Source organism: Crassostrea angulata, chromosome 8 (genome assembly GCF_025612915.1).
Source record: "Crassostrea angulata isolate pt1a10 chromosome 8, ASM2561291v2, whole genome shotgun sequence".
NCBI classification, from domain to species: domain Eukaryota; kingdom Metazoa; phylum Mollusca; class Bivalvia; order Ostreida; family Ostreidae; genus Magallana; species Magallana angulata.
Window position 1 is genome coordinate 1,638,932 of NC_069118.1, and position 26,836 is coordinate 1,665,767.

At 35.6% G+C, this 26,836-nt stretch overlaps 5 protein-coding genes across 6 annotated transcripts; 1 reads left to right on the top strand and 4 right to left on the bottom strand.

Annotated features, from left to right (window-relative positions):
- The first annotated feature begins 192 nt into the window (after window positions 1-192).
- Window positions 193-9,806, top strand: LOC128159445 (ATP-binding cassette sub-family F member 1-like). Its single transcript, XM_052822546.1, has 4 exons — window positions 193-280; window positions 4,046-4,255; window positions 6,924-7,561; window positions 7,930-9,806. The coding sequence occupies exons 2-4, from the start codon at window positions 4,051-4,053 to the stop codon at window positions 9,244-9,246; spliced, it is 2,160 nt and encodes a 719-aa protein (XP_052678506.1). The 5' UTR covers window positions 193-280; window positions 4,046-4,050; the 3' UTR covers window positions 9,247-9,806.
- Window positions 9,807-11,228: 1,422 nt separating this feature from the next.
- Window positions 11,229-13,445, bottom strand: LOC128159446 (piercer of microtubule wall 1 protein-like). Of its 2 annotated transcripts, none has more exons than XM_052822548.1 (4): window positions 13,330-13,445; window positions 12,868-12,955; window positions 12,224-12,357; window positions 11,229-11,723 (listed from the first exon to the last, which is right to left on the bottom strand). In XM_052822548.1, exons 1-4 carry the CDS (start codon window positions 13,345-13,347, stop codon window positions 11,655-11,657), a joined length of 309 nt encoding a protein of 102 aa, XP_052678508.1. In that variant the 5' UTR covers window positions 13,348-13,445; the 3' UTR covers window positions 11,229-11,654. The 2 variants fall into 2 exon arrangements, with proteins under 2 accessions (XP_052678508.1, XP_052678507.1); XM_052822547.1 differs by having other exon boundaries at window positions 12,868-12,958; window positions 13,330-13,437.
- A 1,083-nt stretch (window positions 13,446-14,528) lies between these two features.
- Window positions 14,529-15,485, bottom strand: LOC128159138 (uncharacterized). The gene has a single exon (XM_052822188.1). It carries the CDS (start codon window positions 15,483-15,485, stop codon window positions 14,529-14,531), a length of 957 nt encoding a protein of 318 aa, XP_052678148.1.
- A 1,431-nt stretch (window positions 15,486-16,916) lies between these two features.
- LOC128159139 (E3 SUMO-protein ligase ZBED1-like) lies at window positions 16,917-18,914 on the bottom strand. Its single transcript, XM_052822189.1, has one exon. It carries the CDS (start codon window positions 18,912-18,914, stop codon window positions 16,917-16,919), a length of 1,998 nt encoding a protein of 665 aa, XP_052678149.1.
- A 2,305-nt stretch (window positions 18,915-21,219) lies between these two features.
- LOC128158066 (transmembrane protein adipocyte-associated 1 homolog) lies at window positions 21,220-26,822 on the bottom strand. Its single transcript, XM_052820756.1, has 11 exons — window positions 26,722-26,822; window positions 26,024-26,229; window positions 25,784-25,916; window positions 25,461-25,550; window positions 25,116-25,188; window positions 24,674-24,753; window positions 24,315-24,449; window positions 24,139-24,199; window positions 23,879-23,981; window positions 23,369-23,449; window positions 21,220-22,979 (listed from the first exon to the last, which is right to left on the bottom strand). The coding sequence occupies exons 2-11, from the start codon at window positions 26,221-26,223 to the stop codon at window positions 22,715-22,717; spliced, it is 1,221 nt and encodes a 406-aa protein (XP_052676716.1). The 5' UTR covers window positions 26,224-26,229; window positions 26,722-26,822; the 3' UTR covers window positions 21,220-22,714.
- Between the last annotated feature and the right edge of the window lie 14 nt (window positions 26,823-26,836).

The following is a 26,836-nucleotide window of genomic DNA, read 5'->3' on the forward strand; positions in this document are numbered from 1 at the left end:
GGAGAATAATTTTCCGGTAAATTGTATTTATAAGGAATAACGTTATATTTATAAATCTTATTCGGCCATATATTTGATTGTAATTATTACATTCTCTTTAAACATAGATCATTTATTATGGGTAATAATTATTGTCCTTTTTAAAATTTAAATATGAAATCCGAGATGAACAAGATCCCAGATGATTTTTACATTTCAAAGTAGTCTCCACATGCTTCCGGTGTAATTTCACCATTGGGAGAAAAACCGGCGAAGTGGTGGCATATTGTTGAGTATATAGGTATTTTGATTAAAGAGAGGGATGAAAAATTAACAATGATTTGTCTAGTTTAGTGATTGGTCTTGATAATCAATTTTTTTTAAACTTTTAATAAATTTTCTTCTTTCAACAATACATCTTAATGGTAAACATGAATTCGTTCACATTATAACGCAATTTACAGCTGAGAAGATTTAATTTGTTGATGTTTGAAGACTGTAATATAGTTTGTTTATAAAATAGAACTTGTAGGAACATACTAAAGACCTGAAATACTACTGACCTGAAAGACCTGATATTTTATATAAATGATACTTTTATAAGATTTTAGTCAAATGAAATTATTTTGTGGGGGTTTAAATCATATTTCCAGGTATAATTTTGTTTAAAAAATATCATAATGGTCAGTTATTCAAGCAGAAATATGAAAGACCTGAAAATTTGAATTGACCTGAAAATTTCAAATGACCTGAAATTTTATATAATTGATATAGATGATACTTTTATAAGATTTTGGTCAAATGAAATTACTTTGTGGGGGTTTAAATCATATTTCCAGGTATAATTTTGTTTAAAAAAATATCGTAATGATCCGTTATTCAAGCAGAAATGTAAAAGACCTGAAAATTTGAATTGACCTGAAATTTTCAAATGACCTGAAATTTTAAATGATTGATACATTTCTATGTTCTGTGTCAATTTTAATGTCTATTGTTGAGTTTTTAACATATTTCCAGGTAAATATGTGTTAAAATATATCAAACCGAAACATGGGCTGTTAGATGACCTACACAACTACACCATCACACAATTTCAGGTCAGCCCAAATTTTCAGGTCAATTCAAATATTCAGGTTTTTCATATTCCTGTGTAAATAATATATTTTAACACTTATATACCTGGAAATATAATAAAAACTCACAAATAAACATTAAAACTGATACAGAACATATAGAAATGTGTCAATTATATATAATTTCAGGTCAGCCCAGATTTTCAGGTCTTTCGTATTCCTGCGTAAATAATTGATCAGTATGATATATTTTAACACTTATATACCTGGAAATATGATTAAAAACCCACAAATAGACCAATTTATGCAAATATGGTCAAATGATATAAATTGTTCTTCCAGAGGTCAAGTGTATAAAAATTTACATATTTTGGCTTTGAGAAGTATCTTGATATTTTACCTGTAAAACTAAGAAAAAAATTCATTAAATTTCGTACATCAAACCATCGTTTTCCTGTAGAGATAGGCAGATGGTATAACATTCCTTTGAATGAGAGGTTAAGTCTTTTGTGTAATAAAGGTCTTATTGGAGATGAATTTCATTATATTTTAGAATGTTCGGCACTAGAAGAAATAAGGAAAAAATACATAAACACAAAATATTTGAAAAGACCAAATTTTTTTAAGTTTTCTGAACTCATGACTAATTGCAATTGTAAATCGCTAAGAAAATTATATGATTTATTTCAAAATTTTTTGATGCTGTCTGCTCCTCTTAGTTGTTTTCCTATTATGATCCTTTATACTAAAATCTAACATAAGTAGTGATTCTATAGTCTGTTCTTTTTTATTTATATTTTTTCCCTGTATGAAAATGTACCTGTTTGTCTGCACCTCTGACGATTTGTATTTGTATGTATTATATATATGTTCCTCTTGTACCAAATTATTTGGTCTGAGTGAATAAACTGAACTTGAACTTGACATTAAAACTGACACAGAACTTAGAAATGTTTCAATTATGTATAATTTCAGGTCAGCTCAAATTTTCAGGTCAATTCAAATTTTAATGTCTTTCGTACTCCTACATAAATAATTGATCAGTATGATATATTTTAACACTTATATACCTGGAAATAGGATAAAAACTTACAAAAAGACATAAATATTGACACAAAACATAGAAATGTATCAATCATTTAAAATTTCAGGTCATTTGAAAATTTCAGGTCAATTCAAATTCTCAGGTCTTTCATATTTCTGCATGAATAACTGGTCATTATGATATTTTTTAAACAAAGTTATACCTGGAAATATGATTTAAACCCCCACAAGTAATTTTATTTGATAAAAATCTTAGAAAAGTATCATTTATATAAACTTTCAGGTCTTTCAGGTCATTAGTATTTCAGGTCTTTAGTACGTCCCGAACTTGTATTCGCTTTTTACGACTTCACACAGGGTTGGAAATTCACCAAAAATAGCAGCCATCCACAGGGCTGGCTACTTTCTAAAGTTACCAGCCCTGCCCAAAATCTGCCAGTCCGGATAAAAATGTTCATTATTATGAATGAACTATATATAAAGCTTAATATTTACATCTGTAGCACAGGCCCCTCGAAATCTAACTTTTACAAGTATTTAAACCATATCTAAACATGGGATGGTGTAAAAGTAGTCCGGGACATATGTCCCGGACATATGTCCCGCGATGTCCCAATTTTCTATTTCGCGTCTAACTTATTTTCCAGTTACTTTTTTCAAAAACCGTTAATCGGATATCAAATGGCATCTAAATCTAAGTCGATGGTATTCTTTCTGCTTCTTAAAAAACACTAATAAGTTAAAAATCGCCAATTTTCCTTCGTCGAAAGTGTAAATGTAGTCCCGAGAAATCGACAATGTTTTTTTGATTTCCGGTTTTTGTTTTGCCTTTGTATATACATTAAATATACATATTTCTATGTGCTTTTTCTTGTTGTCGTCTCTTTATTATTTGTTTATGGTAGAAATATTAATTATTTATCAACTTTTAACCTTAAAAGCAGTTATTTACACCTTTTCCTGCGGGACATTGAAGTTTACGTACAGCTGAAAAGATATAGTACAATTGGAAACCCAAATAATGCTTATTATTAAGTTTATATTAATTAACATGCTTAAAAAATTAAACTATTCATCTACATGTATATAATTATAAACCCTCTTTTAGAAGCCAGCTAACTATGTCATAATCATGAACTTTCTAAACAATTTTAAAGATTGAAAAGTGACAATAATGATATCAAATGTTGAAAGGGATTAAAATAATAACAGTGATTAATTGTGATAAAGATTTATTTATTCGGTCAGATAAACTCCATTTAACTGCTAATTGTCTTTTGGTCTCACAACACTTTTTTTCTGTAGGTTCAAAATATGGTTGAGGCAAAATAATTCCAGATTTCTCCTTTTGGTTTTCAAGCACATGAGTAACTTGGATGTAAACAAACTCTTGTATCTTTGTGTTTATTAGCTACTAAATTGTTTAAGAATTATTGTTTTAAAAGTTGTAAAGGGAGATTTCCCCAGAAGTTTGTTTAAAAGTAACTACCCATATCTAAATATGCGTACTGTTGGGCTGTCTTTTGAAGTTTCGCCCCCATCCGCCTAAGAAACAGACCCTCTCTGCGTTCGGACCGACTCTTATTTCCAACCCTGCTTCATCACACACACCAGATTTATATGTCAAACATGAATTTATATCACTGTAGACCCTGTATCTGTATATATACTGTAGAAGCAAAAATATTCATTAAGGATTCAATTTCGTTATTGTCGTTGGCAGTATTTATCAACGAAATTAAATTCATGTCAAATTTTACACCCAAATATTTATAAGTACAGAGTTGATGCAATATTCATTTTAGAGATTATGATATATGACAAAATTTAATCCCATTGATATTTTTTTTTTTCGATTATAAAAAGAAATTTTAACCCAACGAATTTATGTGCTCCTACAGTATATGCTGTTCATACGTGCAATGTTTAGATTTCATATTGTTTTAAAGAAAAAATGCCAAAAAAAGGAAAGAAATCCAAAGAGGAAGAACTCTGGAATGACGAAGAAGAGGAGAAGGCCTTGGAAGAGAAGATGAAGAAACTGGCAACAGAAGATGGTGCTGGGGGGAAGGAGAAGAAAAAGAAGAACAAGAAATCTAAACTAGCTCAATTAGCAGAGCTGATGGCGGCAGAGGATAACGAAGAAGATGAAGAAGATGGTAAGGATTTTTAGAAAGATTATTATTGAAATAGTACAAAGAAAGAGCAATGTTAAATTGTCAAGATTAACTTACTGAACTAACTAATTTTACATTTATTATTTTCATGACTAGAACTTTTGTTTGCAAATTCTTTAGTCATTTTTTCCCTGGATTCATAGTTATAGATGAGAAAAGTTACCACTGGTTCCTCTGTTATCACTTTCTTAAACTCTTTTTATAGCATTTAATATACCATGAATTAATGGCCATCAGAATAGATTTAAATAAAGGAATTCCATAGCTGAACATTAGATTCTTAAATTTATTTACATTGACCATGCCAAACATGTAATAGTATTTTTACCAGAACCTGACCTTATGTAAAATGAATTCTTTCCAGTATATCTTACTAATTATTAGCTCACCTGAGCCAAAGGCTCAAGTGAGCTTTTCTGATCACAATTTGTCCGTTGTCTGTCGTTGTCGTCGTTGTCGTTGTCGTCGTTGTCGTTGTTAACTTTTCACATTTTCATCTTCTTCTCAAGAACCACTGGGCAGATTTCAACCAAATTTGACACGAAGCACCACTAGGTGAAGGGGATTCAAGTTTGTTCAAATGAAGGGCCACGCCCTCTTTAAAGGGGAGATAATTGAGAATTATTGAAAATTTGTTGGTATTTTTCAAAAATCTTCTTCTCAAAAACTATTTGGCCTGAAAAGCTAAAACTTGTGTGGAGGCATCATCAGGTAATGTAGATTCAAGTTTGTTCAAATCATGGTCCCCGGAGGTAGGGAGGGGCCACAATTGGGGGATCATGTTTTACATAGGAATATATAGAGAACATCTTTAAGAATCTTCTTCTCGAAAACTATTTGGCCAGAAAAGCTCAAATTAAAATTGGAGCATCCACAGGTAGTGCAGATTCAAATCTGTCCAAATCATGGTCCCCGGGGGTAGGATTGGGCCACAATTGGGGGATCAAGTTTTACAAAGGATTATATAGAGAAAATCTTTAAAAATCTTCTTCTCAGAAATTATTAGGCCAGAAAAGCTCAATTTCAATCGGAATCATCTTCAGGTAGTGTAGATTTAAGTTTGTTCAAATCATAGTCCCCGGGGGTAGGATGGGGCCACAATTGGGGGATCATGTTTTACTGAGGAATATATAGAGAAAATCTTTAAAAATCTTCTTCTAAAAAACTATTAGGCCAGGAAAGCTCAAATTTGAGTGGAAGCATCCTCAGATAGTGTAGATTCAAGTTTGTTCAAATCATGGTCCCTGGGGGTAGGGTGGGGCCACAAAAGGGGGATGAATTTTTACAAAGGAATATATAGAGAAAATCTTAAAAAATCTTCTTCTAAAAAACTATTAGGCCAGAAAAGCTCAAATTATAATGGAATCATCTTCAGGTAGTGTAGATTCAAGCTCCTTCAAATCATGGTCCCCAGGGGTAGGGTGGGGCCAAAATCGGGGGATCAAGTTTTACATAGGAATATATAGAGAAAATCTATAAAAATCTTCTTCTCAAAAACAATTAGGCCAGAAAAGATCAAATTAAAATGGAAGCATCCTCAGATAGTGTAGATTCAAGTTTGTTCAAATCATAGTCCCCGGGGGTAGGGTGGGGCCACAATGGGGGGATCAAGTTTAACATAGCAATATTTATTAAAAATCTTCTTCTCAAAAACTATTAGGTCAGGAAAGCTCAAACTTAAATGAAAGCATCCTCAGGTAGTGTAGATTCAAGTTTGTTCAAATTATGGTCCCTGGGGGTAGGGTGGGGCCACAATGGGGGATCAAGTTTTACATTGGAATATATAGAGAAAATATTTAAAAATCTTCTTCTCAAAAACTATTTGACCAGGAAAGCTCAAATTTGAGTGGAAGCATCCTCAGATAGTGTAGATTCAAGTTTGTTCAAATCATGGTCCCTGGGGGTAGGGTGGGGCCACAATGGGGGATACATTTTTATACATAGAGAAAATCTCTAAAAAATCTTCTTCTCAAAACTATTAGGCCAGGAAAGCCCAAATCTGAGTGAGAGCATTTCCAAATCGTATAGATTCAAGTTTGTTAAAATAATAGTCCAGTGGTATGGTGAGGCCACAGTGGGGGATGAATTTTTACATAGGAATATATAGAGAAAATCTTTAAAAATCTTCTTTTTAAAGACCATTTGGCCAGAAAAGCTTTAGCTTGTGTAGAGGCATCATCGGGGAGTGTAAATTCAAAATCACAGTCCCTAGTGGTAGGGTGGGGCCGTGATGGCGGTTTGAATTTTTACATAGGAATATATAGAGAAAATCTTAAAAAATATTCTGGGATAGTTTTTCGGTCCAAAACTCAGTACTTAGTGTGAAAGCACAGGTTATGCAGATATAAGTTTGATGAAGCCATGATACCCTAGAGAAAAGTGGGGCCACAAAATGAGGGGGGGGGGGGGTATAAAGGAATAGAGAAAAATCTTCTTACAGGTACAACAACAAAAGGGGCTTGGTATTTACCAAAAGAAAGAGGTGGATAAAAATTGGCAGATTTTCAATTTTTTTATCAAGATCTAATGTACTTAGTTGTCAAGATAGTTTGATACTGTAATGCTAATTTGATCAGAATTAAGGCAATTGTTGCTCAGGTGAGCGATGTGGCCCCTGGGCCTCTTGTTAACCATACAAATGTAAATTTAGAAAAAATGGAACCAGTAAAACCAAAAGATAAAGAGAAAGGTAAAGCCAAAGCTGAGAAGAAGGAGGAGGTCAAGTTTGATTATTATCAATCGGAGGAGGAAGCAGAAGAGAATAAGGAGGAGGAATCCGAGGAACCTGCAGTCCAAGAAAACAAACCAAAACTCAGTAAAAAGGAGCTCAAGAAACTAAAAAAACAGGCGGAGTATCAGAAACAACTGGAAAGCATGGAGGCTGGCGGCGTGGAAAACTTCACTGTGTCTCAGGCGGAAAAGTCCGCCAAAGCTACCGTTCTGGATAGCCAGGACATCAAAGTAGAGAACTTCTCAATTGCTGCCAAGGGCAAGGATCTGTTTGTGAATGCCAGCTTGTACATCACGGCGGGCAGGCGTTACGGACTTGTGGGGCCAAACGGGCACGGCAAGACCACACTGCTCAACCACATGGCCAAGAAAATTCTGAACATTCCACAGGGCATTGACATCCTTCTTTGTGAACAAGAAATAGTGGCTGACGAGACAAAGTCTATTGATTCCGTGCTGAAGGCGGACAAGGTCCGTACAGCTCTGCTGGAGGAAGAGAAGAAACTACTGGTGGAAGTCGAGAAAGGAAACACCAAGATTAATGATCGACTCAAAGAGGTGAGTTCAGTCTCAGTCAGTTTACCCCTGTGGTATGCCTCCTTCACCCCTTCCACCTTTAAGGTTCAATACTAATTACTTTTACTGTAAGTATTTGGTTAGATCTAATGATGATTTATATCTGTCTTCTGTTTTCATATTTTTCTATTTTTGTGTAATTTATTTTATAAGTTATTATTTCATTATTCCATTATACATTATTGTGGAGAAAAAAATGATTAAAGATAGAAAAGTGTGTACTCTCATTTGCACTATTTTGTAAGTAATTCTCTCATTCTTTTAACACACAGTCATTTATTGCCCTAAAGTTTTGAAAGCACCGTAATTGATTCATTAATAATTTTGGAAGCCTTTTGTTTTTTTCACAGGTCTATGATGAATTGCGAGCAATTGGAGCCGACGCAGCTGAACCCAAGGCGAGGAGAATCCTGGCTGGTCTGGGGTTTACGCTGGAGATGATGGAGCGCCCTACAAAGAACCTGTCTGGTGGGTGGAGGATGAGGGTGTCTCTGGCCCGAGCCCTGTTCCTGGAGCCCACCCTCCTGATGCTGGATGAACCGACCAACCATCTTGATCTGAATGCTGTCATCTGGCTGGATAACTACCTCCAGATGTGGAAGAAGACCTTGCTAGTGGTTTCTCACGACCAGAGTTTCTTGGATAATGTTTGTACAGATATTATTCATCTGGATCAGCATAAGTTGTTCTACTATCGTGGAAATTATGCCACATTTAAGAAGATGTTGAAGCAAAAAAGAAAAGAACAGGCCAAAGCGTACGAGAAACAGGAGAAGATGTTGAGGGAAATGAAAATGTCTGGAAAGTCAACAAAAGTGGCTGAGGCAAAACAGAAAGAGGCTTTGACAAGAAAGCAGGAGAAGAATAGGAACAAGAAAATGCAGGCTGCTGTGGAGGAGGAGAGTAAGCCAACAGAATTGCTGCAGAAACCAAGAGACTACATCGTCAAATTCCACTTCCCAAACCCAACCCCACTAAATCCCCCTATTCTAGGTCTTAATAGCGTGAATTTTGCTTATGGCAATAACCCCCCTCTGTTTGTGAATTTGGATTTTGGTATAGACATGAGTTCTAGAGTGGCTATTGTGGGCCCAAATGGTGTTGGTAAGTCAACATTCTTAAAACTTCTCGTTGGGGACTTGGAGCCCCAGACAGGAGAAATGATAAAAAATCACAGATTGAGAATTGGAAAGTATGATCAGCATTCTGCTGACCAGCTAAACATGGACGAAACACCATGTGAATATCTACAAAGACTATTCAATATGCCTTATCAAGATTCAAGAAAAATGCTTGGAAAATTCGGACTTGCTAGTCACGCCCATACAATAAAAATTCGAGATCTATCAGGAGGACAAAAGTCTCGCGTTGCACTTGCAGATCTGTCGTGTCGGGCAGCTGACGTGTTAATTCTGGATGAACCAACCAACAATTTAGATATTGAGTCAATTGACGCGCTGGCGGAGGCAATAAATGAGTTTGAGGGAGGAGTGATCATCGTCTCTCACGACGAACGTCTGATCCGAGAGACAGACTGTCAGCTGTGGGTGGTGGAGAATCGTTCCATCAACGAGGTGGACGGAGACTTTGACGATTACAGGCGAGAACTCTTGGAGTCTCTGGGAGAGGAAGTGGTGATAGCGCAGCCCAACGAAATAGACCAGTAATACAGATAGAGGGCGCTGTTATTTATGTCACGGGGAGCTAAACACCATCGATGGTTGTGTTTGCATTTGAAACATCTCTGATCATATCTTTAGATATCAAAGAGTAAAACTATCTCCTGAGCTCAGTACATGTATTAAGATATTTTGAAAAATCATGCGTCGTTTGGTTTAGCTATGACAAAATGTTTACAAAATTTCGGTTGTCAATTATGAAAACTAAAAAATACTGAACATATTTTCTGACTAGTTGACAGTATGAAGCTTGTGGTTCTTACACAGACAAGTATAAAGTTAGTAAGATTTTCTCTTCTCTTTGAAATACACAAAAGATTTACTCATTTTTGAACAGCATGCATTGTAGAGGAGACCATTTCCATAGCAGTTAAAATATATCTTTGTTACGGTATTATGTTTATCTTTAAAAAAGTTATTCCACCCTTTCTAAATGTTTTACTTTTAAAATAATAATTTTTTTTCTATGTAATTTGATTGTACATGTATTTAATGTATGTATACTGTTTCTTAATATCTAAAAAAAAATCATTATGATGGGAAATTAACTTCTTGTTTGAGCATCTACACAAATGAATAATAGAAGTTAGATTACTGCTCTTAGTATACTTTCTGTATGTATTATTGATTACTACTCTTAGTATACTTTCTGTATGTATTATTGATTAACATTCTTAAATCATTTGAATGAGAAGTTTTTTTTCAAAATTATATTTTCTTCTTTTAATGGAACATACTGTAAAAATACCCCCCAAAACATGCATATGTTGAGCAAACCTTTAATAAAATTCACTTTGTTCATATTAAATGCTTTGTTTTTTTGAGTGAATATTTCTTTTTTGAACAAACGCTGTAAAAAAAAAAATGAAGACCTTGCAAGTTGTCAGAACTTGCATGTCTTAACCTTTTGTATTTTCTGACAAGTGAAAAGCTGTCAGTGTGACAGCAAACCTGGTTTTCTTTTATGTGAATTGTATCCATAATCCGTGTCAACCCGTATCCAGTGAAATGGAGTACCCTATATGCAATATTTTGCCAAAAAATGACTAAGTTCAAAAGCTGTAATTTTTTTTTGATTACCAGAAATCAAAATCCTAGCAATATGCACACTTCTGATATATGTACGATTGATCTTCAAAAGAACAACTTCCTATCTTGAAAACTGTAGGAGGAGTTATCCATACAATGAGGGTACCCTATATGCAATATTTTGCCAAAAGATGACTTAAGTTCAAAAGCTGGTATTTTTTTCATAAATTATCGGAAATCAAAATCCTAGAAATATATACACCTCTGATATATGAACAATTGATCTGCAAAAGAACAACTTCCTACCTTAAAAACTGTAGGAGGAGTTATCCGTACAATGAGGGTACCCTTTTGGCAGCCGCCCACCCGCCATTTTCACCATTTTAATGACTGGATTTTTCCGTTGGAAAACCCGGTTAAAAATCAATAAAATTTGTTCAAATCAAAGGTCTGTAAATAATGACTTAAGTTTACATATGTGCCAGAAATGATAGAACCTTAATTGTAGATTTTTTTTCAGAGATGCTCCTTGTGTGATACTTTAAAAGATATCGATCTGCTTTCACAGCTTTTAAAAATTTGATAATTAAGACCCATGATCAGATCAATGTACTCTCCCTGCAGTTTCATCTTGGCACCAGTGAAATGCTCGTCTGTACGCTTATTGAAAGAAAGTGATAATGGCTGCAGAGAGGTATCTTTATTATATGGATAACTGCAATGTCTTACAATCTGTTACAACTAACTGTTACTTGCAATTTAGGGTATTATTTGAAATACAGTACCCATTGTTAAAAAAAATTAGTACATGTACTTCTACATGTAGTTCATGTATTATAAGTGCTAATAAACTGGTAGATATTAATTCTTAATTCAATATTCTACAAACCTAAGGTTTAAAGATGTTTAAAAAAGCATGTGAAAGAAAATAACATTGTAAGGAATATTAAAAATATGTTTATTTGTAACAAATACATGAACTAAATTCACTCTTGAATTCTCAATTTTACACAAGAATCACTCATAGATACTGGTAACAAAAATGAGAGAATAAAAAATGCAAATCAGTAAATTCACTTACCTATGAAATAAAACAAAAATATTGAAATACTTTTAATGGCAGAAAGCATGGGTAAAATTACTAAAGGGAATTCACCAAATAAACTTATCTACTAAAAGTGATGATAAAATACAGGGAATAAAATTCCTGCATTGTTGCACACACATAGAAACACAGGATGATTTAACAAAGGTGACATTATTTTAAGGCAGAGTCCAATATTTCTTTGAAATATTAAAAAGAAACGGCTTCAAGATAACAGTGGTTGACTGTCGGTGTATTGTTGGAGGTTAGAGTACAATAATCATCAGACGCGACTCTGGTCCAGGCCGGTGTTCAGTGAGTGGTTACGGTACATACCGCACTGGCCCAGGTGCTGCAGAGAGAACAAACAACAACAATAAACAACAAACTTAATATGGCCTTCATCTACACACATTTTTATATGCCTGTTGATAGCAGAGATAGGAATAAATTATGTCTTTGCTGATAGCAACCCAAATCAGTGTACATGTATATTTGGTGAAATAAATACAAACATATGTGCTAGACAAACTTATAATCGGAGAAACATTTAGAAAATGACATTAATGTGGAAATTCATCATGAAACAATGAATTACATTTGTTGACACTGTTAAAATCTTGAGTGCTTGACTATTACATGTGTATTATAAATAATTCTCCAATTTATGATATGGTTGCATGATATTATCTTGTGCATTATAGAGAAGTAGATTGGTACAAGTAAAAAGAAAGGTTATAATGCAAGCCAAATAAGTGTACATGCATAACAAAGAAATAAGTTTAACGAACCATTGAGAGCTTAATTTGTTAGTGGCTTAATAACATTCTAAGATTTTTAGGATTTACTGACCATTGAGAACTTTTGTGAGCGGGCGTGGAATGTGGTGGGCATAGTGTGGACGGATGGAGCCTTTGCGCCGTAGTCAGAGGCGCTGGTCCTGTACATGGGGTGCTGGGTCTTACCCCCATATCCCTGGAACCACTCTGTAATCAAAACAGGCATCATTCAGTCACATGAATTGTCATTCCTTGGAGGAGTGCAAAGAGAAGTTACAGAGATGTTTTATATCATTTTTATTGTATTGTAAGTTTTTTGGAATTTGGTAAAAGATTTAAGGGTCAATCTGTTTTAATGAGTCCACTTATATAGATTTCTACTTATATAAATGCCTGCCAATTAAATCAAGGGGTCTGATTTTAATCAATCAGACTGTTGAAATATATGATTCAGATCGTAATAATATCAATTTATCATACTTCAGAGATGAGGATATATCATTTGGTAATGTACACCAAGTTACAAATCTAAAAATTACACATAGCTACATAAATTGAAAATCAATCATCAAAACTGAATCTAAGTATTAATTTCATTGAAATTTTATGTATCCAATTTATTTTAACATAATTTTTAAAGGAATAGAGACTATCAATGTGTTGCCAACATTTTGAATGACATGAATATACAATATATACAATTTTGGGGCCACAAACCTGGGTTCTCGAATCTGTTTGGAACATTTTCTGTTCTGTAAAATTCTGAGGTTTTTGCACCAACAGGGACACCACCTGGTCCCATCTGCTGCTGAAAGAAACAAAACAAGATGAATAATTGAAGAATATATTATCAACAGAAGCACTGTAATACAGTTGCATGGTAACTATATAGGCCATAACGGTGAGCAATTCCACTATGATAACATTTTTGCATCAGCAGAAACTCTTATAGGCAAAAATATTATTAACATTTCTCTCCTTCAAATTGAGGCCTCAAGACTGAAACTTCATTGTTGTTATTATCCACAATATCAAAATCAATATTGTGTGTGCAATGTCTGAATGATTGATTAATTAGTCAAACGAATCTGAAAGGGACGATGTTAATAAAATTCTTGTGTCATGGGAATGAAAAGAATTTGGTTTCTGTCTATCATATACTTATTTTTCCAAACTTACTTGAGCTTGCTCTGCCATCTTAAATAGTTCTCAATCCAAACAGCTGAATGCAAGTATCGAGGTTGCTATGACGCTACGTCACTTCCCAAAATGAAAAGTGAGACCTCGATCCCGATTAGAATAATAAACCGATAAATACGTAAGGAAAGGGGCTGTTAATTAACACCAGATAATTGTCAAAGATTACAAAGGTTTTAATTTTATTTGATAAGAAAGAACTTTTCCTTAAAGTCGTGTTTTACAACAACAACAAAAAAATGAATTAAAAAAAACCAAAAAAAAAACCAAACCAAAAAAACCCCCAACAACTTATTAGTTTCACCGGGTCTTAATTTTTCGAATCGTTTTATAAACAAAGTAAATATTGTTCACTTTCTACCAACGTATGTATATCCTATATTAAATTCTCAGCCAATGGCTAACTATATTTGTATACTGTACATGTATGTATGACTTGCGCCACATGTGTTTTTTTGTCAATAAACTGAATTAAAATATTGAACTGAAATTATGAAATAGTTGATTTAGTTGTAAAACACAGCCATTTCTGATTCTGAGTGTTACTGTTGGTTATACACAAACAACATCTAATTTAATTATCATTTGACCGTGAATAGGATCCACGCAAGGAGGTGGGGTAAGTTGTGTGTATATTGTTGCGGGGGGGGGGGGGGGGCTGGAAAATTAAGCTAAGCTTAATAAAATCCATGTAGTAAAATCCTTTTAAATAGGCTTTGGACACCCCATCCTTACAAACAGAATTAAAATATATATTTTCATTTTCACTGATTCATCGAACTTTAAAAAAAAAGCTATTTTAGTTATTTTTTTGGGGGGGGGGGGGGGGGGGGGAGGGGTGTCAATTACATTGCAGATTGCACATTGTGTTTAAGAAAATCGTATATTTCTCTCAGTCTGAAATACTGTGACACAAAATTCATAAATGTACAAAATCCTCTACACGAGGTTAATTACAGGATGCACGAACATTCCGAAATATTGATTACAAATGAAACACTTTAAAATCTGCATCTGACGCATTCACTATATGACACTCTCGGATGTGCATAAAAAATTCAAATAACGCTGAATATTGCAGCAACACATTTTTTCAAGTATAAATGATACAATCACCATATTCGCCAAAATAATATAGTCCACGTAAAACAATTAGACACACTCTAACAGTAATTACGGAATCACTCTGATTTAGGCTGAGTGGGATGAGCTTTGACAACAGTTCTAGTACTAATAGTGACGACTTTGAGTTTGGCTGTATGGCACTCCGTCACCCAAGCTCGGTCCTCGCCGTCCACTGCAATCCCGACACACCCAGTCACCCCATGGGAGCGGTCAATGACCCCTAGCAACCGCGTGTCCCGGTCCAGAACGTGTATGACGTCATTACCCGTGTCCGTCAGCAGGATCCGACACAGAGAGTCCGTGGCCAGACAGCCGGGATTAAAATCACCTCCCACGTGACCGCCCGAGTACTTAAATCGAACACACCCAGCTTTGTTTAGAATAAGCAACACTTTAGCCTGGCAGTCTACAACACATATATCCCTGTTCTTATTTTCTTTCACAAATATGGCTAGATCCCCCGGGGTAAAGAGTGCCCTCCCCCTCTGGTCGAACTGGATCACGTGACGGATTTTCTTGCCGTCGTATCGTCGAATTTTCTTCTCTGAATAATCCGCGTTTGACATCCCCACCAATAGTTCGCCGGAAGATGTATAACATATTCCCGAGGGGCGCCATTTCCGGAAGCATAGAACTGTTTTGACCTGCCTGTTCTTATATTTCAGTATTCTCCTCTGGAAGTGGTCAGAGTACACTATCCGCCCCTCCGGACTGAGGGCAAGATCCGTCGGACGCCTACCGGATAGCGTTTGAAAAATATCCCGGACATTGCTTTTGTCTTTCATGCTCCAAGCTTCTATGACGTCATCAATGCCACTGACCCAGGCCCCTGACGACCCCAGACAAACCACCCTCCGGGGAATGTCACATCCAGTCTGTATGGTATCAACGAGCAAGGGTTTGCAGACTCCGTCAACATGGCCTCCTGACTCTCTGTTTGGTCCGAGTCCGTCTGTCACTGAACTAAGAATCGTCCTGTTGTCGACTCCATACAATCCAACCTGTTTATCCATTATCTATTTTTCTCTACAAACACATCACAACGTCGACCAGAGACTTGTGGTGTCAAATGATAGCTTTCTATACCAAAAGCTCAAAGCCCTGTCCACGTGCGAGTAATGGAAACATATATGCTTAAATGCATTATTATATTATATAAAACAACTGACAATTAATCGCGGCAGTAATAATGTTATACTTTATATCCTAACTTGTCTGCATGCTGCTTTACGATTTTATCGTCACAGGGTTAATTTCGGAATTTCGAGGGAAATCTTAACCTCAAGTGATATTGTCGGTGTAGCAAACAAGGAAACATGTGTACTGTGTGTGCTATATATGTGTGTACTCTGTGTACGTACTTTGTGTACGCGCATCAGTATTTTTAATCAAAACGATTAAAGAGCCATTTTCCGTAACATGGTTACAAACAGGAAGAAAATGCAAGCACAAAATGTAAATAATCCGAGGCGATCATTAGGTAAAACTGTGCTCTTATCTGTACATAAAACTTAATATTTCAACACGCCAATTCTTTATCATATCAATTAACATTACATGTATTTACTATACCAAGTAAGTCAATATTTAAGAAATCAATTTATTTCACTTGCGGTATGACGTGTATTTTATGTCGCTCTTTAGCAATATCTGCTGCAATACATGTATTTATGACATATTATTTTTTCAATTGATTAAATTGTATTTTACAACTTATTACGGACTGTTATTCACATTTTGTGAAAGCAATTTAGAGACGTTGCATGTTGAAGCAAAATTGTATTACTTTTCAACAATATCCATATCAACCTTAATTTGAGGGGAGAATCAAGATTAAGCGAGGCAAATGTGGAGGAAGTAAATATCAGTCCCCTTCTCTGGTCCATCAATGAGAGTTCTGCAGAAGTATGAACTGATACATTAATTTGTTTGTTTGTTGTTGTTTTTTATTGTGCCTTATCCTTGTATGAATGGGATTACTTTGTAGCTGTATCAATATTGAAGCTTAGTCGCCTCGCCAAAATTCCTATTGAATAAAATAATCATCATTATCATCATCATCATCATCATCAATAAATTAGTAGTGAGGCATGCAGTGGCAACACGGGACGACGGCTTCTCTTCTTTGAAAAAATATGTTTTATATCTACACCGCGTTTATAAATAGAAAAAAATAAATGTGCCAATTGGCTCCTCTGTCACCATGCTACGTGCCTAAAGTAACTGATCGTTTGCGTACCCAGCATCACAAAAAATATTCTTAAACTGCATGCAAGAGGGAGAAACGGAGAGTTTAGGCACTTCTATTATAACTCAGTACCTGTACAAATTGTGTCAAACCAAAAAGCAAACCGTATGTTTGTAGAAATTTAATGGCAGATACACATGCTCGTATGCATTAAACAATTGTACATCTCATACACATGATGAAAAGAGTTAATTCGTTAGTTCTTTAATTTGAAGTAGTTGTTGTGTAGGAACACGAGTCTGTCCACGTGATCACTCGACAGCAGCCTCCGCTGAGATCCATCCCTGTCAGCTTCCGCCACAAACATCTGGTCAGGTGATCGAGAAGTGGCGGGAACACAGAGGTAGGTCTTCGCGACACGTGACAATGTGGTGAAGATTGATTGGCGGTGGTTCCACCACACAAACGGAGATGTGGTTCTCTGCTCCATGGTGTGGTACTGATCAATTTCAGCCAACACCCCCTCCTCCTTGGCCGTGTTCATTGTTGATTTCTTGCTACCTATGACGTCAGCAAGCCAGTCGTCTGATTTAGAAGAAGTTGTTGCATTCTCTTCCTTGTCATCATTTTTTAGCTTCTTTGCGCTTGGTTCGTAGTCTCTCTCGTTGTTGATCACAATGACAGAACACGGAGACCCGCCCTTTTCACTCTGTATCACGATCTCCTCCTCGCCGGAAGTGTCCGACCCACGGCGGTACAGCTCTGTCGCTACCTCCGACAACACATCACGTGCGAGAACGCGCTCTTCTTTCTCCACGAAGAGGAGGTCTTTATATCTTGGATCTAGAAAACTGGCAACTAGAAGGAACTTTCTAACATTCGCATCGGAGTAAGCTGAATATAAAGTCCTCCATATTGTTTCCTTAAAGTCCTTGACGACGGATGAATCGCTAGTTTTCGGTGAGAGAGAAACTTGAAGTTTCTTTATGATGGGTAGAATCATCGAGGCAATGATGGGTCTCTGCGAGCACAATAAATCTACAGCAGTCTTCAAGGGTCCCAGTACAGCGCACACGTCATCAAGTCGCTTACAGAAGACGTCACAGTCAATATCGTCGACCTTCTTCATTAATGTGATTAATTCTTTCTGCTCCATCAGTTTTGTCAAGACGTCGTAAGTAAATAACCAGCCATGGCGGTTCTGTTTATCTTGTGTAGCAATAAATGTGGACGAATCAGATCTGTCGTCACTGAAGCTTTGCACCAATTGTTTCTGTATTCGCTCAACGCCGGATATGACCTCTCTGACGGATTCCAGATCGAGGCCAGCAAGTGCTGCTGTGTTTATAGCTTCGGCTAAACAATGGACGACCTGTATATTGGAATGATTCGACTGTCTTACATCCCCAATAGATAAAACCGTCATGGATTCCTGAAAGTCCCATTTGTTCCTAATTTTTTCCAGATCCTCCGTTACGCTGCCACAATCGGAGTTGGTTGCTAGGGTGTAAGTTTCCACTTCCCACAATGTGTTGACCACGTGAACGTTGTAAGTGACGTAATTTTCCCGCGATGCTGAGGTCCATTTATCGTACGTTAGGGCCACTGCCTCACAATTTTTCAGAATGTCAGATAAAGAATGGTTTAGGATATCGTGGTGCTGCGACATAAATGATTCACAAAATCGTCGACATTTCTCGTGGTCAAATGATGGATCCGCCGCTAACATCATATTGACGAAAGCAGAGTTGTCCACAGCTTCCGGCGCCTCAAAGCGGTCAATCAGATATTCGGCGATCATCGTATTCAGCGCCAAAGGGGACCTCAGGGTGTTTCCGTACACTTCAGATATCAGCGGATGGAATGTATCTTTCTGGGCGCTGGTTACTATATTCTCTCCATCCGTTGGACTCGGCAAGATTCTTGGTTTAGCGATAGGTGAGGTAAGCCCGGAGACATCCGCCAGAGGGTGTGGCTGTTTCTTGCCGCCGTACCCGTGCCGAGCGAGGTGTGTGTGTAGATTAGTGGTATTCCCGGAGTATCGTACCGCCGTGTAGCAGTGACGACAGATAGCGTGCGATTTATCGAGATGTCCATCCTCTCCCATGTAAAATCCAAAGTGTCCCCAGACCGTGCTCTTAGTTTTCCCGGGAAACCCATACAGGGTTGGCCGTGCCCCCGACGCCTGTATGTTCTGATACACGGCCATCGCGTCCTCCTTTTTTATCTGACTCTCGTCCATCGTGTCCGCCATGAACTGTCGATAACGCACGCCTGTTTCCTCTATTCGCGCCTGCGCACATCTGGTCTCCGATAAATCGCGATAACAAAGGAGGCCAGCGATCGATCAGAGCTGAGAGATTACCGCACTACGGGAAGTTACACTCGATGGAGCGCGCAATCGATTGACCTGGTTTATACCGAGATAAGCTGCACACGTATATATAGTCTAAAAATAGCGACGATCTCTTGTTGACAAGTTTTTATGTGTATACGTTACAAATCTACAGGCACGTATACATGTGTATTTATCGTATTATACACACATCGCCGATTTAACAATGTTTGTAAATAGACAAATGTGTTTTAAGCTCATTGCAGGGACCGGGTTATGTCACATGTGTATATACATATAGTAAGCCGAATTATATATAGCGTGTTCAGTGCATGGTACGGGAAGGCCATCGATATCCCATGCATTCGGTGTAGCGTCAAATATTTTTAAATTTTTTTCACACTAAAAAAATTGGTAATGTAATATGCGACAGAGAGCGGGTCAAAGTATCAGCACAATTTGCAATAATCTGTTTTATAAAACAATTTAGATGAGAGCGGTTGATGTTTTTACAATTAAAGTTAAAAAAAAAAAAAATCTAGCGTACTATAAAATGTTCAGTTCATGTTTTGTAAATTTTTACTTTCTGGTATACTGACTTTTAGTTTACTTATTCTTTTCAGTTCCTACAATAATCTTGTTGACGTTGCACACATTTTGTGATAGATAGATAGATAGATAGATAGATAGATAGATAGATAGATAGATAAATTATCAAAGTGAATTAAATCTGATTAAAATCAGATCATTGATCCACTCCTTTATTTTTTATTCATTGCGGCTACAAGAGGACCTCCATGCATCAACTATTATTAAAACAATTTGAAAATATTGAGCGAGTTTAAATATAATTAAAGGAGCGGATCTTGGGTCTGATTTTAATCAGACTGACAGTGTTCAAAGTCTGCTTATTAGATATTTCTTTGTTTTTATCACGAGGAAGAGTTTTACATATCTTTTACTGTGGCACTTATGCGCCGTTTTTCCTTTGATGACTGGTGTACAATAATTTCCAATACTTGTCCTTAACCCGAGTAGGCGTGGCATATCACCGTACAATAACTTTAGAATTTACAAGTTATTGTACTGTATGAATCGAAAGAAGGCATGGTGATAGTACCGTACAATAATTTTTGAATTATTGTACAGTGAAAAAAAAGCAAACTTCCACAAAACTTATGCTTTAATCAATTTTATAACAACTCTAAACTCAAATTCTTCTCCACAAACACCTGTACAGCTGCTGAACGTCCTTGTGTAATTTTTAACACAGACAACATAAAATTTAACAAAAAATTGAAAAATATACGTTTCGTGTAGTTTAACAACCTATCTGGCTACTAACTATACTTTAAAACTGAAACGTAATGTTGCAGTTTTTAAATTCTCCAAACGGGAATCCGGGCACTCGTCACGCCTCCGTTTCATTTCTAGATACAGCAGTTATTGTATGACTATTAGTCCAACAAATAAAACTTATTTATTGTAATTAAAATATCGACCTTTAAACAAGGGCATGTTTTATTATTAATTTAATAATATTTTATTTGTTTTTATTATATTTAATCTTTTATAACGTTTCATATTTGAAATAAAACGTTGACTTTTGTAAATACGTTTGTAAAATTGGGCATTTAGATTTTGCAATTCAAAAGATACATACATTGTATGTGTGTGATCTTTTCCTGATATAAAGTTTGCAGTTTCCGTATAACTTTCCATAAAATTTTATGTAGACCCCCCCCCCCCCCCCCCCCCCAGCGCAAGCATTTTAGAAATTAGACCGAAGATCGGAGCTTCATCAATATTATCGTACTCCTGTTATTCTCGAACACAGAATTTTACCAAGTAGATATTTTAAAACCGATCTTAATTTTGATGCTTACAAAATAATTTTTCGCGCTAATAAACCTTACGGAGTTTTGTCCATTATACACAAAATATCCTCATAATGAAGCATTTTTATAACTTTCAAAGTATTTGCGTCAGATGTGTACACGGCATTCCATGTTTATTATTACATATAACTACGAAATTAAAAATGCCTATGTCTTATACATGTATATATGTAGCTCCAATTGGGGTTGACGGACCGTACGTGTTCCATGGAGCTTCATTTCTGCAGCTAGTCTCATTACTCCCCATTTCAAGTCAAGCTATGATTACAAATACTCACGTCTTTAATGAATAACAGTTTATTTTAGTAATACTAGTGTAACAGACACTTTTTGTATGTTCTGTTTATTTTGAAGTCAATGTTACAACTTACAAGTGATCTGACATTTTGACTGGATGAACTGAGATCCTCAGATATTATTATTATTATACACAACAACCCTCTACTAAATGTAACAAAAATATTGCACAACTATTTCATGAAATCGGAAATCACAAATGGCATAAATATAAAACAAATAATTCAGGAATTCCTGAAGTGACAAAAATACAATTCTCTTCTCCCCTGTTTCTGACCTGTACTTCTCGGATCATAAAATAAAGAACTGCCTTTCTATTGGTCAGCATTATCATCAGACAAGATTGTCAGTAAAAATTTACACAAAACTGCAACATATTTTAAGCTGAAGAATTTAGCACTGAACACAGAAACAGTTCCCTACCCTTTGACCGGGATCAATAAACAAGCATAATAATAAATACATGATACATCTGAAATGTTCCTAGCAGGTGCTTGGTGAACTGATGCACATGGGGATTGGGGATCTTCAAAAGCTGTTTTCTTCAACAGAAAAGTATATTTCTTCTATTTTGTCCAAAAGAAAAAAAGATTAAAATTTAGATTTTAAATTCCCAATTTTGTCATCAAAAAATGGAATATGAAATTGAACTTAGAATACTTCTTCATATCAAGTATAATTTCTCTCTGAATGTAAGATTAGTATTAGTAATATTTTTAGCAGATTACATGCCTAAGGGTGGTAAATAGAAATTCTATGCATCCATGGCATCAAGCTTAAAAATGTCGGGTTGAAATCTGATACCTCCATAAACTGCCATTTTTTTCCATTTGAAATATAAACGCCTAAATAAAAATACAAATGTATTCAACAAAAATTAGCTTTGTGTCACAACTATGATAGTAAACAAATGATATATGGTATGTACACACCATTAAACCTGTTTATTTCATATCTATATTACCATAAATGCTATTCTTTTCAACATGACAATTTTACAAAATGAAGATATTAAAGAAGATAAGTTATTTTGTCTGTGAGATTCAGAGGGTTGTCTCCCTCCTTTTATATAAAACAAAAGAAAACAAATAAACTCTATCTTCAGTTAAACCTATGTATGATTTTTGTAATAATTGTGGCATTAATGAAATCAGAAAGGGTAAATCAAATCTTTACAATTTAATTTTCCTTCATAGTAATTATTAACAAAAAACTTAACATTAAAAAAGAAACAAATGAATCTGCAAAATATTTACACACATATTTCAAAATCTGACCTTCATCAGAAGTACTAATTCACTAAAGTACACAATTAAGGAGCTAACTCATAATTTTTAAATAGCGTTGTATCAATATCATATTGTATTCGATCCTTCCTCTGAAGAACCGCTATATAAGCACCTTGAGTGACAAAAGTCTCTTGATTACTAGCTTTCTTTGTACATGCCTACAAGTCTATGATGATGGACTTAAAGCTCCCATTAATATCACTAGGCAAGAAAACATCCGCAGAAAATGTGAGTCCTAGGCTGAGGCCTGGTAATAGTCTCGGACTGGAGCGACGTCGTCTTCTGTCACGTTGACTGAGCCGTTGGGGAGGAGCGAGGACGGGCGAGTGTAGTAGGACCCCGACTGGTGGTCGAAGTGCGTGCTGTCGAAGCTGACACTCATGTTGTCGCCGTCCTCGGTCTTGCGGACGTTAGACTGGTACGGCATGCTGACAGTGTCTTCCTCCGGAATCTCGTCCACCTGACTCTTGTAGGAGAACAGGATTCGCGGCTGTGTGTGCCTGAAGCGAAAGTAAGTGTAAACTTTACAGTAAAATATGTGTAAACTTTATTGTAAAATATGTGTAAACTCTACATTAAATTACATTTAAATTATACATCAAAATACATGTTAACTATACATCAAAAACCATGTAAACTTTATACAAAATTAGATTCAGATACTAGTAATTTTTCTAAGCTATTGTCGGAATTACTGGGGTACCTGTAGATTATATCCATATTACTGGTATAGATATAGATAATAATTCAGTATCTTAATTTATAAAAAATATTAAGGAAAAACATTACAAAGCCTCATCAATGGTTCATGAAATTGGATTCATTGCACACATCAATATTGGTGGTCAGCTTTCAGCATATCAAAGAAATAAACAGAGGTCACACTTACATAAAGAACTTCCTTAGAAACACCAGATACACAAGAGGCACAAAACAAGTAAAGTAGATATAAGATGTCAAATCCACCAGGCTGAAAAGAAAAACATCCCAAATTTTTTAGATTGACAACAGAGCCCATCTGCCTTTTTTTTATTACATGTATTAGAACAGAGATGGTAAATATTGATTCATTTAAACATGTATTCAAATTTGAAATGGTTACCATATTTTTTTAATGCATGAATTTGATACATAGTTGTAGATTTTTTATTTTATATTCTGCATTCCACATTTCTGTATCGAATTATGAGAATATAAAATCACAAGTATCGAACTTTTGTTGCTATTTCAAAAAGTAAACTGGTACCAGAAAAATAACAGCAAAATTATAAAAGTTGGATTCTTCAAGCTATTTTAAGCAGATACGTGCAATAATTCCCTGCGTTTTATTAAGATTTAGAGTAATGATTCTCTCTCATGAGATGAAATGGGATGGAGAATGAATTCCGGGCAGACTTACCACATTCCTTCCTGAATTTCTCCATACAACATCCCGCTCCCAATGGCCTGGGCAAGATTAAGGAAGGCCAAAAATGCAGCATAGCGGTAAAAAGATTTCTTGGCTGAAAGTCCAAAGTTCAAAATTCATAATTTTTAAAACTTTCCTCTTTTAAAATAATTGATAATTTATGAATTATAGAGTACTGACTTTGCTCAGTACTGTGTAGGTGGATTTCTAAAATATCTTAACAATATTCATCATCCATTTGAAATACTCACGTGGAAGAGACCACCTTTCCTTCAGACTTGTCCATGGTAAAATAAATATCACTGTGTACACCTGTAAAATTATCAGTTCTTATTATAAAGGTACATTCTGTACATTTCCCTACTTGCTATGTATATCTTTTGTGTAAGCATCATTCAAGAATTCCTAATTCATTGATTAAACTCACAAGGAAAAAGACAAGAGAGCTGGTGAGCCAGAAAATCATCCCTCCATGGGCGAAGATGTCAAAGTCCTGGTACGTTTCGTTGGAGCCTTTCTGTACATGAAACTGAGGATCGGGGTACTCAAACTCCAGGGTGCCCTGAATCAATGAAAGAAAGAAATGACATAACTTAAGTGTGAAAAACGCATCTTGCTGCTCTAATGTCGAAACAAAATACTGAGATAAACTAATAAAAAGTGTATTGAGCCCATTCTCATGTCTCTTCAAAGGTGAACAATACCGTAAACTCTTCTATACCTTACATCTTATCTGCCTACACGAGTATGTGAGGGCCACACATGATGTCACTTATTATATCATACCTGTGTACACGAGTATATGAGGGCCACACATGATGTCACTAATAACACTCTCTGTATGGATTTTCTGCTGTCCAAATGACCTACAAAATAATACAAGAGCCAGTCAGTAAAAAACTGATCACTCCACAATACACAGAATGGTCTGATCATTCTGCAGCAGTATCTAAATTCAGCTTTATTCAAACCTTTGAATAACATGAATATGTATCCGCTTTACACAAAATTTTGAATAACGTGAATAAGTTATCACCTATACATATGCAAACTTCTGAATAACATGAATAAGTATTAAACAAACTTTTGAAAACATGAATATGTATCAGCTTTATATAAAATTTGAATAACATGAATAAGTACAGTACGTTTCACAAGAGAACTCACCGAATGCCAGTCCAAACACAATAACATGAATAAGCACAGTACATTTCACAAGAGAACTCACCGAATGCCAGTCCAAACACAATGATGGACATTTCTGTCCCCAGCAAGAAAAACCTCAGGACCAGCCACAACACCTGTAAACAAGGTTCATATACACAATAAAAGCACACACTAACTTTAAACAACTATCTAACTAATGCAATATGCTAACAGTTAAATACATTTAATAATGCAGCCCTCTTCATAAACAATATTCTAATAATTTCTAACAGAATGTTAAAAAATTCAACCTCAAAACTGGAGCTAGAGCTAGGGAATCACATATTTACATGTGTTTATGAATCATCTGTTCTCTGAGTTTGTGATTGGTTCTTTCCAAGTTTATTTTTGGGCACAGTCCTCTCACCTTGTCTGTAATATCCCCTGCCAATATGGATGCATTGACTGTCATTGATACCACACATCTCAGGACGCTGATTACAGCAACAAGACACACCTATGTATCAGGTAAAAATTACAATACCTGTACTGCATGAAAACTGAACAGAAATCAGAAAGACTTCCCGTCTGAGAAACATTGTCATAATCATCTATTTATAAAAATCAAAATATAATACATGTATCATAATATGATATAACAAAACAAAATATAACTACATGTATTAAAATCAGATCAGTAAATCAATGAAAAAAATATTTCCTGACTATAGGGACAAGTAATGAACTCACTAGAACATAGAATGCTGTGAATATGGGACTGCTGGTACTCCTGAGTTTGGTGACGGCAGATTTTGATTTGTAGAAGAGGAAAATCAGGAAGAAAACATTCGGTATAAGGACAATCAGGTCCCACACTCTGACCCTGCAAACCAATGCTGATTGTTCAATCGACGAGAGAGAGAGAGAGAGAGAGAGAGAGAGAAAGAGAGATTTTTTATTGTAGTTTTTCTTCTGCTATATTGTGATTACCTTGATTCTCCAATATCATCGTACAGTATGGCTTGACACACTGGTTCAGTGATGGTAAAGGATGGAAGAGGTGTATCATTTCCTTTTGAAGGGATATACCCAGGGGTAGTGCTCAAATTGTGTCCTGTAGGCAGATTCCCGGATCCCTGCCCCAATCCTGTTGGATTGTTTCCAAGGGACAATTTAAGCTGACTAGACATGGATATCTGGATAGGATAAACAGATTTTTATACTGGTGTGCGACCAGTTCTCGTCGAGTACCATTGCTCGCCAGTGCATTGTGACATGACATTTTATCAACACATAAAATTATATAAAAAAATGAAGTCACAATGTACTGGCGAGAAATAGTTCTTGGTGCGAACTGGTCGCACACCAGTAGTGATTATACAAAATTCATTTGAATTTTCTCAAAATGCCATTTATAATTAAGTTAATAAGTATATATAATTAGGAAAAGAAATACAACGTACAATGCAAACAAGAAATTAAATAAATATTGCAACGTAAACTTAAGACAAAACCGATGGAAACAATATGGTAAAACAACTTTGACCCAAGAAAAGAAATCCTACAGTAGGAGTTCCCGGCATTTGATCAGACTTATAATTAACAAACACCAATATCTGTGTCAACGAAATACATCAATCAAATCACTAATTTTTTATGTTAAAGAACAATAAAATGGCTCTGTTTACCTCACTGATTACCGATCCTAATGTAACATTTTAGTCAATTTTTGGAAATGCGTCAACTTTGTTTGGCAACACCAGCTTCCTGACATTACAATAAGAATTTACAGCATCTCGAGCT